The sequence below is a fragment of the Camellia sinensis genome, chromosome 1 (assembly GCF_055761805.1).
Source record: "Camellia sinensis isolate YWXY chromosome 1, ASM5576180v1, whole genome shotgun sequence".
Classification (NCBI taxonomy): Eukaryota; Viridiplantae; Streptophyta; class Magnoliopsida; order Ericales; family Theaceae; genus Camellia; species Camellia sinensis.
In genome coordinates this window covers 250,378,257-250,395,799 of record NC_138961.1, presented here as the reverse complement: position 1 = coordinate 250,395,799, position 17,543 = coordinate 250,378,257, and the positions used below count along the sequence as shown (strand labels likewise).

General features: G+C 33.1%; 2 protein-coding genes across 2 annotated transcripts; both read left to right on the top strand.

Annotated features, from left to right (window-relative positions):
• Positions 1–4,705: 4,705 nt before the first annotated feature.
• Positions 4,706–11,167, top strand: LOC114308073 (transcription factor GTE8). The gene is made up of 11 exons (XM_028253562.2): positions 4,706–5,138; positions 5,857–7,150; positions 7,258–7,306; positions 7,414–7,545; positions 8,883–8,953; positions 9,147–9,213; positions 9,532–9,609; positions 9,689–9,804; positions 9,917–9,983; positions 10,119–10,249; positions 10,329–11,167. Exons 2-11 carry the CDS (start codon positions 5,924–5,926, stop codon positions 10,596–10,598), a joined length of 2,208 nt encoding a protein of 735 aa, XP_028109363.2. The 5' UTR covers positions 4,706–5,138; positions 5,857–5,923; the 3' UTR covers positions 10,599–11,167.
• A 4,217-nt stretch (positions 11,168–15,384) lies between these two features.
• Positions 15,385–16,475, top strand: LOC114308071 (TLC domain-containing protein At5g14285). The gene has a single exon (XM_028253561.2). The coding sequence runs from the start codon at positions 15,528–15,530 to the stop codon at positions 16,284–16,286; it is 759 nt and encodes a 252-aa protein (XP_028109362.2). The 5' UTR covers positions 15,385–15,527; the 3' UTR covers positions 16,287–16,475.
• The last annotated feature ends 1,068 nt before the right edge of the window (positions 16,476–17,543 follow it).

The following is a 17,543-nucleotide window of genomic DNA, read 5'->3' as shown; positions in this document are numbered from 1 at the left end:
CCTTTTGGTAACTTCAAAAAGTTTGCCGCAAGCAAATGATCAAAAATTTCATCTGCCTTTGTTAAATTGAAAGAGTATTTCCTATGAAGGTCTTTCTTTTTGAATTGTTGGTCTATTGTTGTCTTTATGAATTAATGCCTCACAGATCACAAGTTCTTTTCCCACAATCTCTGTCGCATCAATCTCATAATTAGGATCTCTATAATACGTCTTGTATGATGCATTACTTCGATCTTGCTCTTCCTCTAGTAATGCTTTATACCTAGATACCTTATAGGTTAGTTCCACTAAGGCTCTAAACTCAATTGAGTTAAACTTCTTTCGAAGCCTAAACTCTAGACCATTTTGAGCCAACCTCACAAATTTAGGCTCTGGTAAGATGATCTTACATTTGTTTCGTGCTCTTTTGAATTTGACAATAAACTGAGTAGCCTTTTTATCAGGCCTTTGACTCAATCTTGCCAAGTCAGCCATAGACACTTCTGGCTCTGTTTGAAAGAATTAGGCATGAAATGCCTCCACCATTTGTTGCCAAGTTTGAATAGAGCCAGGTGTAAGGTTAATATACCATACAAAGACTACCCTACTTAGAGAATTTGGGAACAATCTTAACTTCATGTAGTCATTATTGGTAAATTCACCACACTGAGCCGCGAATCTAGCAATATGCTCAACCGTTGACTGGTTTCCATTCCCATAAAAAATGGCAAAGTCTAGTATCTTGAAACCTCTTGGGTATTCATGTACCCTATCTACCCATTCTGGGTACGGTTTCCTGTACACAGGAGTCTGAACCCCCCGAGCCATTGGTCTATACATCTTTCTAACAATATCAGCAATTTGGTCCCTAGGGATCATATTTTGTGCCTGTTGAACCACTACTGGAGGAACAAACACAGGATTTGGTGGACAACCATGTGTCTAGGGTCATCTTGGTCCATAGGGTGATATGTTTGGGATTGATAGTCCCTATGGTGCTGGCTGCTGTTGAGGGTATGGTTGACCGTTTTGAGCCTGTTCTGCGAAAGGACCTGTAAAAGGTGCTGGAACAGGTGTTGTGTCTCTTCCAGTTGCAGAAAATCCTTCCAAACCCCCGAGTATAAATTCGAACAAAGGATTAGTGAACCCCTTTGTACCAGGTATGGCTTCGAACATGGGATTTGGAAACATTCTTACGCCATTTTCTTGTGTTAGACCAGATCCACCAATTTGCATAGCTTCACTGTTGAGTAAGGAGGCATTTTGATTTGCCACAGGCCTCGAAAGAGGCTCATACCAAGATTGAGGTGATGGTCTTTCATGGTTTTTGTTACTAGTTTGACCATTAGTGTGTCCATTACTCTGCATAGACTGTTTATCTCTAGCCAATCTTTGCTGAGGGACATTTGAATTTTCTTCTATATGCCTTGCGTTGGTTGGTTGATGAGTATTCATTCGATCCAAAAAGGATGTTGCCTACCTTTCCATTGTGTTCATTAACTGCTATCCCATGGCATCTACTAGGCCACCCTATGGATTCTTTGGTTGAGTAGATGGAACAGTGGATGGTCCAATTCCTTGGCCTCGTCTAATATTATGAACATGTGGTACTTGTTCCGAAGTGCTGGTCTGTTTGACTATAGGTTCTGATAAAATAGGTGCTTCCACAGGATGTGTTATCACATTTTCCTCTGGATTAGGCATTTCTCCCGCTCCTTCCACACCTTCTTTCAAGCGTTCATTTTTTCCTTGTCTCCTACGTCTAGCCATTTCAATTAGTCTCATTGGGCGTGCCAAAAATATATGTTGGCTTTTTGGCTTTCGAAGGTTATTTTTGTAATTGTGAGCGTGCCAGCAATGATCAATTGGTCCTTACAGAATATTAATTGCCAACCAATTATCAGATGATTGTGTTTTAGTTCTTTCAGCCTCAATGAAGAAGACTTTTACTGGTGGCTTTGTTTAAGATAATTAAGCAAACAATGATTAAATGAAGAATAATTGTAGCATTTTATTAAGTAAAATGAAAGACTTACAAAGATTCAAATTAGCCTCGTAGAGGTTTACAGCAACAAGCTACTTAAAAACTACTCCTATGAATGAAATGCAGTGTATGAATTTGAAGTACATGAATGTAAAGAACAAGAAATATGAAAACTGGAAGGAAAAATAAAGTAGATAAAACTGGTTTTTTGGATCTAAGTTTGGGGGCGCTTTCTGGGGCCTTCTCTGCTATTTGTATTTCTCAATGACAACCATCGAACTGCACTTCTAACCGTCGAACCGCCTCTCCATGATCACTGATCATGTTGTCTTATAGTTAGCTTCACAATGCCAATATCTGCAGTTAGGCTTCCCTCCTGATTTTGAATTTAAATATGAGTAACCGTTGAAGCCACATTATTTTGCATCTCTTTGCTGATCCAGTGTTACGCAAATCTTATCAAAACTAATACTGACTGCCATGTGTACGATTACGATCGAATATTTGAATTGTCTTCCTGTATTGCCCTCATTCTGTCATGTGTTGAACTGTGATTGGTTTTATACAAAATATGTAGCCAACACAACTGTGATATATTAGATCCTAAATTTTGAATATTGTTCCAAATAAGGACAATCGATAATACCATTGGATTTTTCCAGGGAAAAATTGTTAATTTGATAAAATATAAACTAATTTAACAAAAATAAATTTCAAAAAAATATTTTTGAATTTTTAAAAATTATTTCTACCCACTAAGATAAAATTATGTAAAATTGATAAATATTTTAGACATTTATTTATACTAAATTATTTTTTATTATATGTTTGGATGATAATCATGTAATGGTGGTTGTTTTTGTTTTCATTAAATTGGTTTTTATTTTTCCAAAAGTCAAACATGACAACAATTTTGATATTATTATAAACCAATATATTAAATCGAAAAAGTCAAAACTAAAAATATTTCATATATTAAATATAGGGCAAATTATACAAATAGTCCCTATAGTTTGGGACTTGTGTCACTTTGGTCCCTGACTTTTCAATTGTGATACATTTGACCCTAAATTTTAAATCTTGTTTCAAATAAGGACAATTGAAGATATCATTGTTTAATTTCATGGGTAAAATCGTCATTTTAATAAAATATAAACTAATTTGACAAAAATAAATGTCAAAAAAAATATTTTTAATTTTTTAAAAATTATTTTTATCCACCAATGATAAAATTACGTGAAATTGATAAAAATTAATAAAAATTACATAATTATTTTTTTAAAATTTATTTTACATGATCATCATCCAAACACATAATAAAAATTAAGTTGGTAAAAAAAATAAATGTCTAAAAGATTTATTAATTTTACATAATTTTATTTTTAATGGGTAGAAATAATTTTTAAAAATTTAAAAATATTGGTTTGACATTTATTTTGTTAAATTAGTTTATATTTTATCAAATTGATGATTTTACCCTTAAAATATCTAATGATATCTTTAATTGTCCTTGTTTGGAACAAGATTCAAAATTCATGGTCAAATGTGTCACAATTGAAAAGTCAAGACCAAAATGACACAAGTCTCAAACTATAGGGACTATTAGTGTAATTCATCCTTAAATATATATATATATATATCGATTACTCATTACATGATCATCATTCAAACATATAATAAAAATTAATTTGGTAAAATAAATAAATAAATAAATGTTTAAAAGATTTATCAATTTTACATAATTTTATCTTTGGTGAATAGAAATAATTTAAAAATATTTTTTTGATATTTATTTTTATCAAATTGATAATTTTACCTTTAAAATTAATATTTTTAATTATTTTTATTTAAAATAAAACTTAAAATTTAAAATTAAATATATTATAATTAAAAAATTAAAAATTAAAGTGATACGATTCCAAACTATAAGAACGGTGTAATTTGCCCTTTATACTTTCCTTTTCACGATTTTACCAAATCTGGACAAGAAATTACAAGTCCTAACAAATGCAAGGATGCAGTCATAATAAAAGCAAATCAGGCATTGTTTTATATGTGAGTTGATTTTTAGTTATTTTAGATCTCATTTGGTAAGTAGTATTTTAGTTTAAAAATTAAAAAATTATTAAAAAAATAAAAAAATTTATAATTTGGGTTATTTTAGGAAGATGGTTATAATTAATTTTTTTGTGAAAAGTTGCTTATAAACAGTTTTTTTGTGAGAGAGGAAGTGTGTTATAATCTGAGAAGTGAATTATAACCCATTTTTCAAAATAGGTCTCTATATCAAAAAGTAAAAAATTATATTTTTTTCTACTTTTTACACATATTTTCATAAAACATAAAAAAGTTATTTTAAATATATTAATTTTTTACCTTATATTTTAGCAAAAAAAAAATAAAAAATTATTAAAATAGTCTGTTTCCAAACGAGGTGAGATAATTTTTTTTAAATTTTTTTTAACTTTTATGAGAGAAAAAAATAATTATAAGTTAGATGTGACATTTTATCTTATTAAATTAAAATGTTTTTTTTTTTTTAAAACTATTTTAGTTAAAAAAAGAGAAAGAAAAACCTTCTATGCTAATAAATAGAAATGACGCAACGCACGCAAACACATTTCATCCATCCGATCTAGATCTAACGGTGAAATCACAACCAACGCTCAGCCCTCGGATTATCCAAAACCGTGGATTCAACGATCCAGATTGCTGAAAATGGCGGTGAGACGGCTTTTAAGTACAGACCAGTGTGTAAAACTGGCCAAGTTTGACTCTCTCTCTATAAGTTCCTCTCTCTCTCTACGAGTTCCTATCTCTTTCTCAGCTTCGAAGGCTTCTCAGAGCTCTCTTCGCCGCCATCGCTCCTCTGTCGTGTTTGCGATCCAGACTTCTCAACTGGTCCACACAATTGTTTTCTAGGGTTTCAAGCACAGTCTCGTTGTCTAAGTTGAAACCGAGCTTTAATTTTGTTCAAATTGTTGATTTAGGTTTTTTTTTTTTTTTTTTTTTTTTTGTGTGCTTGGTGCACGACTTATAGTTCCTGCTTCTTGTATTTACGTTTGTATGAAATTTCGTTGATCGAATGATATTTATTATCTCTCTCTGGACTCTGCTTTGCTGAATGATTTCGCTCGGTGGTACGCAAGGAGGGCATTTGAGTCGAGATTTTAAGGTTAGGGTTTTATTTGCATTGCTGTTAGTCACTATTTTATTGTTGTTGTTGCTGTTAATAGCGTATTAACATGTTTGAGTGTGAAATTGGACATCTAAGAATACTTAAAGCATGCTTATTGATTCAATAAATTTTCACTTCAATTTATTAAAGATAAAGTTGTTAGTCATCCTTGCAACTCTATTTTTGAAAAAGATTATATACGCTAGAGAAAGTGGTCTTTGAAATCTTGGGTTTATCTGAAGATTTCATTCACTCAAAAGAAAAAAAAGGAAGCAATATTGAAATTTCCCCCATTTTTATCCAATAAGAAAAAATAAAATAAAAGAAAGAATGCAATATTGGGTACTTAAATTTATTAAAGATAAAGTTGTTAGTCAAGTTTGCAACTCTATTTTTGAAAGATTATATACACTAGAGAAAGTGGTCTTTGAAATCTTGGGTTTATCTGAAGATTTCATTCACTTAAAAGAAAAAAGGGAAGCAATATTGAAATTCCCCCCATTTTTATCCAATAAGAAAAAAATAAAAATAAAAGAAAGAAAATATTGGGTTCAATTTTATAAATAAGTTAAAATCCACAACCAAACCCATCCCCCCCCCCCCCCCCCCCACACACACACACACACACACACACACACACACACACACAGAGTATTATGAGGTAGAAGAAGTATGCAGCTAGAGGAACTCATCTGCCCATAATTCAAATATGCAGAATTAAGCAATTTATGTTACACCTTGGATAGAAGGAGACGGAAGAAGTGGTTCGAGAACTAAGGTGGATGATGGCAAAGAATGATAGGTTGACAGGAGGGTACTCCACTGGTTTTGCTCCTAATTATGAGTCAGAAGGGTCTGGTAGCTCAGGACGACTTGACACGGAGATTACTGCTTCAGAGGATTCTAGTGCTCCGAGGAGGAAATGCATTAATTTGAATTCTGCTGCTTGTGATGGTTTTAGTGCCCCATTACAGGTCCTCCCTTTATCAAAAATGTGTACTTCTGAGAGGAAGGACTTAGTACTAAGATTGAGAGCCGAACTTGAACAGATTCGTATCCTCCAGAAGAGAGTTGAAAAACAGAGAACTAATGTGGTTACGTTATCATCATCTAGTGATATTCTTAGTTGTAGCAATGTACAAAATGGACCTCCAGTAGAGAACTTCAAGAAATCATCAGGATTGAAATCTGAACTAGGGAGGAAAGTAAACCCTGAAGCCCAGAAGGCGCGTGGCTGGAATCGTGGTACTTCAGGAAGGTTCGAGTGTGCGAAAGAAGCATCAATGCCAAGCACTTTCAATACAGTTTTTATGAAACAGTGTGAGGCGTTATTAAAAAAATTAATGCAACATCAGTATGGTTGGGTTTTTAACACTCCTGTTGATGTAGTAAAGTTGAACATTCCTGATTATTACACTGTTATCAAACACCCAATGGATTTGGGGACAATAAAGAGCAAGATTACTTCAAGTGAGTACTCAAGTGTGTTGGACTTTGTTGCAGATGTCAGACTAACTTTCTCCAATGCCATGACCTACAATCCACCTGCAAATCATGTCCACATCATGGCTGATACACTTCGTAAATTTTTTGAATTAAGATGGAAAGTTATTGAGAAGAAATTTCTTAAGGATTCTCGGCCGTTACAGGAAAAATCAGGTGCACATGAAGAAAAGGAGACAGTTAAATCAATGCCTTCATCAAAAAAGAGAAAAATCACTTCAATGGATCATAAAGTTATTCCAGACCCTGCTAGCCGGATAATGACAGATGAGGAGAAACATAATTTAAGCAGGGAATTGGAGGCTTTGCTGGGGGAGTTGCCAGACAATATTGTTGAATTTTTGAGAGAACAGAGTTCAAATGGAAGGGAAACTGGAGAGGATGAGATTGAAATTGATATTGATGATCTCAGTGATGATACCTTGTTCAAGTTACGGAAGTTACTAGATGATTATTTACAGGAGAAACAGAAGAAACATGCAAGAGCTGAACCTTGTGAAATAGAGGTATTTTACATTCATACCCCCTTCCTTCATTAAAATGAAAATTAAGGCCTTTACTTAAACAGTTAGTATGTCTATATTAATTAATATGTTCTCCCTCTCTGTTGCAGCTACTAAACGAATCAGGAATTAGCAATTCATCCATGCAATTGTGCGAAGGTTATATTATCCATTGTATTTGGTTGCTCCAAAATTGCATTCATCTAAACTGATTGTGAACCTTTCATTGTAGCTGATATATTTTCTCATTTATTGTGCATTTGTAGGGAATGATCCAATCGATGAAGATGTTGATATTGGGGGGAATGAACCTCCTATCTCAAGCTATCCTCCAGTAGAGATAGAAAAAGATAAAGGTCGTAGAAGCAACAAATGTATCAGATCAGGCAGCTCTAGTGGTAATTCCGTTTGGTCTTCCTGTTTTTCCTCTGTTTGGACATTTCAGAGTGAATATGTACTTTCTGATTTGAGCTTTTCTAGGGGACAAAAATACTTTACTTTTTTAAGTCTTCCTTTCATACCTCACAAACCAACTAGACATGCTCAAGTACCTGACTTATTTTACTTATCGTTTTTCAATTGTAGTAGTGCCTGTATATATACCAGGGTAGTACTTCATTTTTCAATGTGATCATGCCATTTCTTGTGTGCCCAACAGGATTCTCACAAATGTTTCGATGACAAAGTGTGTTGTGTGGTCAGGAGTGGCCGGAGTGGTGGGGGAGGGAGGAGGGAATGAAAACATGTTTTATTTTTTTTTTTTATTTTTCCTCATTTTTTGAGATCTGTTTCCAATTTTTGGAAATGATAGTCTTCAAAATTCTTGAAAACTGAAGTAGAAAATAGAAAACGAAAACTTAGTGAACAAGCCCTTAGTTTAAGATTCCTCTATCCCACCTGACTTCTACCTCAAACATGGAATTTGATATGAAACGAGCTGTGTTTTACCCCAGCCGTCACCCAAAATAAAAGAGGAAACAATATTCGAAAAAAGGAGGGAAAAAAGGGTCTATCAATTGGTGGGCTGGATGTTGTTCAAAAAAATAAAATAAAATAAAATAAAAATAAAAATTGGTGGGCTGGATGATTGCAGAATGGCTGCTTGTTGAGCTGGAAGAAAATGCTGCAAAGTAATCTTGTAGCATGGAGCTGACTTGTGACACCAACCAAGTTCCTCTAGCTGAGCTGATTACAGGACTAACTAACGATCGGTGATATGGAAAGGTCCTGCCTGTGGCCTTATCTATATTGCCAAAGATGTGCCACCAGAGCTCTGGGACATGCTTGTTCATGTCAAATTTATCCCCCAAGTGAAAAACTTTAATCTTTCAGGTGCTGCTATATCACTGTATATGATTTGAATAGATGTCCGTAACTGACGCAGTTTTTTGGATGATATAGTTAGAACTCCAATGAAACCATTGTTTCAAACCACATTATTTTTCTATAGGATCAAGAAAATGATGAGATTATTACTAAAATTCTTCCTCCCTTCGTTATCTTAAATGTGGGCAAAAATTGTTATAAGGCCAAAAGGTTGCTTACTAAATAATTCTGCAAGGGCTATTGTGTGTGTGTCTTGTGCTTGCATGTGTGTTAACCCCCTTACAGAATGTTCTATAATGACATGGGTAACTTGACAAACCAAGGCCAAAAGGTTGTCATTGTTATTGTTGTCTGTTTTGTTATAATTTTTGTTTTATTACTTCCCTCATGTATATATGTTTTATCTCAGATTCAGACTCTAGCAGTTCTGAAAATGAATCTGATGGTGCCAAAGCTTCTACTCTAGCAAAGCCACCAAAGGTATGTGTGGGATGGTATTTAGTTTTTCTGAGTGTAAAGCTATGTAGTTACATTACATACACTTCATTGGGTGATGGTGGATAAATGATTGTGCTTTACTTGCTGCTCGTTGGATTATATGTGGAAATTACATCTTCTATTTTCCTTTTAAATCATGGTTTGTTTTACTTACTCCATGCTTATTTGCTTATAGGAAAATTCAGGTCCTGAAGCAGATTTAGATGAAATGACAGGTGTTGTTGACTTGCTTGATGGAAATCGTGAGTTAACCCTGTGATGCTTTGTTATATACAATTCCATTTTGTTGGAGTTGGTGTTGCCTATTGGGTGTTTTTACTACTGCTTTGATGTCTACCATGTAGCTGAGATGTAGTCAAGTTGTGATCTCAATGTTTATACTAATTATGTTTTACTGTATTATTGGGAAACATGAATCGTTTTTAAGTTGTCTCTGTTTACTTTTTTGCATGTGAACGGAAATTAATTGGCCTGTTCGGCTTCTTAAATTTTCCCTATTCGGTATGACTTAGAAATGGTTGCCTCACTTACAAAGTCTCTTGACCATGCCCTTTGTGCAGAATCTGTTAGTGGACTGGATCAACTTGAACAAATCTCCCAGAAGCCAAACTCTATTGAGTCAGATTGCCATCAGGATGGTAAGCATGAAGTGTGAAGAAAATTGGCATCCTATTAATATCAGGGGTGGTGTCTCATCCTTTCTTATTATGTTTTTAGGGGAGAGTGCTCTAAATGAGAGGCAAGTTTCACCTGAGAAGCGCTACAGGGCTGCTCTTTTGAAAAACCGATTTGCTGATACCATATTGAAAGCTCGAGAAAAGACACTCAACCAGGTTGGTTACAAAAATGGGTTCCTTATAAACATACCCTATTCGTACCGGTCCTTTTTGCAAATGTTTTCTTCTTTGGATATGATGGGGAACGATTTGCTGTTGCTGAGATTAGGGTGAAAAGGGGGATCCTGAGAAACTACGCCGTGAGAAGGAGGAACTTGAGATGCAGAAAAGGAAAGGTATTGGCCTTAGAAATGTGAAATTTCACTGTTCTTTCTTATTGTTATCTTCTTTGGGATCAATTATCTATTTTGCATGAAGGTGGGTTGATATGGTCATCATCATTTTTAATGTTTGTTTTCATGTGTAATCAGAGAAGGCTCGATTGCAAGCTGAAGCCAAGGCTGCTGAAGATGCTCGAAGGCGAGCTGAAGCAGAAGCAGCAGCTGAAGCCAGACGGAAGAGGGAGCTCGAGAGAGAAGCAGCTAGGCAGGCACTGCAAAAGGTAAAGGAAAACACCTAAATGCTACTGAAACAGAAAACTGTGGCCCAATCTCACTGGAAACTTCTCTGGCATTGTGCAGATGGAAAAGACAGTTGAAATTAATGAGAATTCTAGGTTTCTTGAAGACTTAGAGATGTTAAGGACCGCCCCTCCCGAACAATTGCCAAGCTCTGTAGATGAGACGAGCCCAGATCACTCACAAGATGGGTTGGGCAGTTTCAAGTTTGGGGGCAGTAATCCTTTGGAACAACTTGGATTGTACATAAAAGTGGATGAGGAGGAGGAAGAAGGTGAGCCACCCAGTGTTCTGAAAATTGTTGATGATGTAGAGGAAGGAGAAATTGATTGACTCTGTTGAACGATGGAGCTACAATATAGAATACAATCCAGAAATGTTTGTCCTGCCATGGTTGCTTATTTAATGTTATATGGGCAAAAGAGAGTGCATTTCTCTTGTTTGCGTTAGCAATGAACTATTAATTGCAATTTCAATGGAGTGGCTCAAGCATTGCTATCAGTTATGGGTTTGGATGAAGGTCTGATGGATTAAATTTCTGGATTTGAGCGAACAATGGCTTAGAATGTTGGAATTTTGTTGTTTATGTTGAAGCTTCTCTACAACAGCAGCAAACATGTGCTGCTACATACAGATTTTTCGTAGAGATGGAGAAGAAAACTGAATTGGAAAATGGTCAGGAATTTCTTAACCTTATTGTGTTTAGTGGTGTACCATGGTAATGCATGATACAAGTGGGGAAGGAAAATTTAGCTTGAAAAGGGGTTATGGTTGTCATTGACTTGGAGTGAGGTACATGGTAATATGGTATTTTCTTGAATAATTAATCTAGTGTCTTTCTATTATATATATAGTTACAGAATTACTAGTATTTTTATTACAATCATACAATTTCTGCTGCAGCTTTTTTTTGGGTTGTTTGGTGCAGAGCTTAAGAAACTGCTTATAATTTCTTTATTTATTTTGTATGTTTGTGCTGAAGTGTTGAAAAAAATGAGACCAAAGTAGGTTAAATAAGTTGAAAAAAATGATTATGGGGAAGTAAGGTGGGAGGTGTTTTTAGTTTTTTGTCTTTTGATGGTCAATTTTTAACTTGTTATTGTTCATTTTTATTGTCATATGATATAAGAAGTTTTTTATTTTATTTTTTATTTTTTAAATTTATTGGATTGGGTTGTTTATTTGTGGGTGTTTGGTAAGGGTGCTGAGAATTTTACAATCTGAGGTTTAAAGGCATGTATTTCCAGTGTAATGCCATATTTTATTCGTCCATTTGAAGAATTACATATTTGATTCTTTTCCAATAGTTTTTAAACTCTTTTTGAGATAGTTCACAAAAAGTTTGGCTATAAAGGTCCATTTTGGGAGCATGGGTTAAAAGTCAAAAATTAGATTTTAACTCATTTTGGGTTATATCACTTCTCATATAAAACAGTAAAAAAATTTAAAAAGTTCAAAGATTAGTTTTTGATCATCTTTTCTAACCACTCCAAATGTTGGGACTTGAATTTAGGCTCAAGGGTGGCACGTGTGTCGTCCAGAGCATAAGAGGCATGATTACTTAATGTCATCATCACCTTTCTCTGGCTTATCATTGGCAGTTTATTTAGGGTTTCAAACTCAACGATGGCAACTAAATACGACAGATGCGCTCGTTGTAAGACTTAGCCCATCACCTTAAGGCATGAGTTGATAATAGCCATGCACTACCTATGTCTTCTCGAAGTCATCCCTCTCTTTCAAAAGGATTCGCGGCATGTTAAACCGTGATAAGGTTTTTTGCTTTGTATTGAATTAAATTACATGTTCCACAGCTTGTGTGGGCTCTCGTCAATTCCATTGAGTTTCATTCTTGCGAACGTATTCCTTAGGCGGGATACTTAGGTCATGTTTGATTCACAAGATTAATAGTGTAATATTAATAATCTTATTAAATTAGTGTGGTATTCACTATCCAATTGGATTAATATCTATTGGATTAATAATCCCACCCCTATCCCATTACTAATAATCTTACAAATTTGTTAGATTAATTATTCATTAGATTAATAATCCTAAATTAAAATGTTAAAACAAACATAGGATAATTGGGCTCACGGATTAATAATTCCAATCCCATACTCTAATCCACCCAATCAAACATGCTCTTAACGTGTTAGCTACAACACTACATGGGTCGATACGCATAGCGCCTAGTATCTATTGTTTATGGTTAGGACTATTGGAGTATCTAATTCCATTCGCTGCCCTAGCTTTTGTCTCTCAATGTTAGTGTCGGCCTAGCAGAGTACTTTTGCCATTGATGTTCTTTCCGATCTCTACGCATTTCACCGTCTTACCGAAAATTCCCTCTGCTCCTACTGTACTCTAGCATGGTAGTTTCCATCGCTTGTCCTAGGTTGAGCCCTAAGATTTCACGGGAGTCTTATGACATGTAACTATTAACTATATTTAACTTCAAAATTTTAAAACTATTAAATCGAAAGTATGATTATAAAATCTTGGCTATGTTTTATTTTTAAAATTAATAAATATATATGGCCTAATTAAATTTTAAAGGCCTTTAAATAGAAAGTTTTAAAATTAATTTTTTTAAGTCATATTTCAATTGAAATTTGAAAATACAACTTTAGATTTTAAATTATAAAAATTGAGTAATGCTATTAGTATCTAGAGAGACAAGTTTTGAGAAAAAAAATCTCAAAAATTTGTTTAGTTAAAAAAATTTAAAAAAAAATTCAAAATCACTTTTTTTTTTCTACTACACATTAATCAATCATTTTGCCTCTCTCATCTCTTTCTCTCATATCTTACACATCAATTAATTACTTTTTTTTTTCCACATCCATCTGTTGAATTACAAAAAAAAAATTAAATCATTCAAAACTCCAAAATTATTTTCAAATTTTATAAACTCTTTTTAGAAAATTATTTTTCAAATTTTTTTTCACAAATACAAACCAAACATGGCCTTTGTACAATCAAAGTATAATCTATAGTTATATTTCATATAAAAATCAAATCGAAAAATATATGGATAAGAAGTATTTCTCTCCAATATGGTCGATATAAAATATGTAAACTTTTTTTGGACAAATTACATATACCTCCCTTGAGGTTTAGCTAAATTACAGATACCCCCTTAGGTTTCGAAAATTACATCCCGCCCCCTAAGGTTTGTATTTTCATAACAATTTGCTCCCTGAAGTTTAAATTTCATAACAAATTACCCCCTAATTTGTTATGCAAATATAGCATTCATGGAAAAATTTGTAATTTCTCAAACCTCAGGGAGGTATTTATAATTTAGCCAAACCTCGAGGGGTATATGTAATTTGCCCTTTTTTATAAAAAAAAAAAGTCTAAAAATTTGTCACTTGAAAAACAAAAAATTTGCTTGTTTTTGGTTTTTCAAAAATACTTTTCAAAACATTCTACTTTCTTATTTTCCGTAATTTTTTATTTTTACTAAATTTTTAAAATATTTTAAGTATTTTTTTTTTAATTTTTAGACACACCTAACATAAATAAACATAAAAAGTATAATTTTTTTGAATTTTTTAAAAAAAAACTCACTAAATACTAAAAATACAAAAAAAATATGAGAATTCAATATATTTTTTGTATTTTTATGTATTTATTAATTTTTTAAAACATTTTTTTACAATTTTTTTACTTTTTAAATACATCTAAGTAAAGTGCATCTAAAAAAGTAAAAAAAATATTTAAAATTTTAAAAATATTCACTAAAAACAAAAAAATAGAAAAAATAAAAAATATCAAAAAATTTAATTCAAAAAACTCAAACCAAACACACAATACTATTTTTATATATTTATAAATGATTGATATGATATAATAATATGTCATGAGAATATTGAGAGGAGTTTTGAGAAATGGGTTAAAAATTAATTTTTTAATTTTTTCAACTTATTTTGATTTTTTATAAATAAGTTATATGGGAGATAATGTAATTTAAAATAGATTAAAAGTTAAAAATTAAAAAGAGATGTAAAAAATAATTTGATAACTTATAAAAAAAGTATAAATTTGGAAAAATGACCTTAAAAAGATGAAAAAAAATAAAAGGTGCATAGCTAGTAGTAGTGACTCGTATCGTATGGGATCTCCCTTTCTGTCTCGAAGCTCTCATTAGTCCTTCCTACCCTACCCATCGGAGTAAAATAGATTAACGGTGCTACAACATGAACTAATTAATAGACGTATTAATGTATTAATTAGTTTTATGATATTATTATTGATCATATTTGTTATACAGGTTATAAATATTTAAAATTATATAAATAATGTTATATTATTTATTATTATATTAGTGTGTATATTAATTGGTACATATAACATTATTCATAAAATTATATTATTTGTGCTAATTAATATATTAATTAATGTATTAATTGATGATATGATATAATTTAGAATAATGTTATATGCATTAATTAATGTACTAACTAGTGTATCAATTGATGACGTGACATAATTTAAGAAGTTTTTAGAATTTGTAATGTAATTAATGAATGAAATCAATAATAATATTATAACTAGTGTTGGTACACTAGTTAGTATACTAATTGTTGCATAAAGCATTACCGTATAATTTAAGAGAGTTTTTATATTTGTAATTTATATAATAAATGAAATTAATAATAATATCATAATTAGTGTTAGTACATTAATTAATTAGTGTATGTAGCATCACTAAGTAGAATACCACTAAAAAAATGCCATATGTAGCAATCAGTTTATTAATAAATATACTAAAAAATAATGTGATAAAGTTTAAAATATTTATAATTTTTATAATAGGTGGGGTTACCTAACAGATCGGAGTATTGTTTTGTTTTAAGAAAAATGTCTCGTATTTCAAATTTTGTGGTTCAAAAGTGATTCAAATGGTCAAAACGATGTCGTTTTGACCATTTTTATGTTGTTCTGTCCTCAAAACGACGTCGTTTTGACCATTTAAATCACTTTTAAGTCACAAAATTTGAGTTACGTAGCATTGTCGTTGTTTTAATTTGCACACCAAAATACGTGAAATTTGTCACGTCCCCATTTCTCTCTCTCTCTCTCTCTCAAAATCTCAAATTCCAATCACACCCCGTTAATATATTTATATTCTTCACAGACGAGTCCACTGGCCTTCTGACTCTTTCTCTGTATCGTCGTCCCTCTCATTCCCTCCTCATCAAACCCTAAAACTCAAATCATTCAATTCAATCGATTTCAATCAAGGGTTTCTAAATGGAAACCCTAACCCCAATCCAATCTCCTTCAATCCCTAACCTCCCTCTCTTCTTCCTCATGTTCCTCATCATATACCTCATCGCCTACTTCATCATCTTCCCCAATTGGAGCCCTAAATTCCGACCCGAAGCTTCCAGCTGTGCCATCTCTCTTGCTCACGGCACTCCCGCCTTGTTCTTGGCCTCTCGCGCAATTTTCTCCGATCCAAATCGAGGTTTTGCTTCGATCAACACCAATTCCCAAAACTCAGTCCTCGATTACAGTATCGCTTACTTTTTAATGGACCTCTGTCACTACCTCATCTTCTATCCCAGTGATTTGCTCTTCATAGGTCACCATTTAGCCACTCTCTTCGTCTTCGTTACTTGTCGCTACGTTGTCTTCCATGGAGGCTACGCCATTCTCATCCTTCTTGTTCTTGCGGAGGTGACGAGCTTTTGCCAGAACACGTGGACTCTGGCGAGTGCAAGGAGAGGCGATTCGAGGGTTGCGAAGAGAGTGTACGATTTTTTGTCTCCTCCATTTTATGCATTTTACTCTGTTGTTAGGGGTTTGGCTGGACCGATGTTTATGTATGAAATGAGTAAGTTTTATTGGAGTGGGGCTGCGGATGATGTGATTCCGAGATGGGTTTGGGTTTCTTGGGTGATTGTAGTTGTAATGGCGATTTCTGTTAGCATATTGTGGATTTCGAATCTCTGGGTTGAGTTTTATAGAGAAAGAACTGGAACAATTCTGAAGAAGAAAGTTTCCTAAAAAGAAAATTACTGGTAATTGTGATTTTGTTTATTGTGTGTGTTCATTGGAGGAATTCATGAAATTTATCGAATGTTTTCTTGGAGTTTTTGTTTTTTGGAATTAGAATAACGGATAGTTTGTTGTATGCAATTTGTGCCATTGAGTTATTGGGTTTAATGAACTTGTTCAAAAGCTTGTTTGCTTTGAGTTGTTTTTTTTCCAGTTTGAAGTTATTGCAATCAGTAGTTAGCTCAGTTCAGTTCCAGTTTGAAGGTACTGTATAGATCTTGTTTTAGCAGCTTTTAGACTTATTTGGATGGATTAGATCAGATGAGATTAGTATTTCTTAGTTCTGGTTTGGCATGTGAGTTCAAGGGGCAATCAAATTAAAATAGTCATAAAAAGATTAAATAAATTAAAAAGTCAATTAGATAAAATATCACATTCAAATTATAATTATTTTATTTTATTTTTTCACAAAAGTTAAAAATGTTAAAAAATTTATTTTAAATAAAACTTTTTAGTCCCAGTCTAAAATGCTCAAAAAGTTAAAAAATCAATTCACATTCCAAATGAAGCCAGTATTGAAATTATCAATTGATTTAAGATTATGGAGAGGTATTGGTAAAATCCTATCAATTTTATAGTTTAGCCGACGAATCTAAATCTCTACTTTATTTTCCATTTTGTATCTCACCTGGCTCTTGGGATTCGATACCATGTCCTGGTAGTTTTTAATGGAATTACGTATTTTGTTGAATTATTAATCGAATCTCAAGGCTCGTCGCTCAAGCAAACATGGCTTTATTGTAATGTAAGTGGAAATAGGCAGCGGACTTTGGATTTGGATCCATTAATTGATGTGGTCCACGATTCCACTATTCATAATTGTTGTGCATTCTGCAAAGATCCAATGCAATTATGCAAATAGTTAACTGCCTTGCTTGCCTTGAAGATTTAAGTTATGGTTAGTGATCTGGAAGAGAAATGTCTCACTCTCTCAATCTCAACCCACCACCAATAAGATCTAATGTTGCACAAAAATACACAATAACTGTTGTGTAGTTGGGCCATGCTAACTATAAATGTGGAATTTATTGCATAGGTAGGAATAAACTCATAATTCCGCAAGTTAGTTTTGGTGGTTATGAAACTTCCTTTCTTTCTCCCAAATGCTGTAGTCATTTATTGTCACCTTGAGGCCGCCTCATCTAATTCGTCGGTGGTGGTTTACTAACTTTGTTTTTAAATTCCGAGTCAGCTGTGTTAGGCTGT

Bases quoted from the DNA above. Each gene is read 5' to 3' on its own strand.
- LOC114308073 (XM_028253562.2), top strand. From the start codon at position 5,924: ATGATGGCAAAGAATGATAGGTTGACAGGAGGGTACTCCACTGGTTTT. The intron at 7,151-7,257 runs GTATTTTACATT...TCTCTGTTGCAG, and splicing joins CTGAACCTTGTGAAATAGAG to CTACTAAACGAATCAGGAAT. The intron at 7,546-8,882 runs GTAATTCCGTTT...GTTTTATCTCAG, and splicing joins CAGATCAGGCAGCTCTAGTG to ATTCAGACTCTAGCAGTTCT.
- LOC114308071 (XM_028253561.2), top strand. From the start codon at position 15,528: ATGGAAACCCTAACCCCAATCCAATCTCCTTCAATCCCTAACCTCCCT.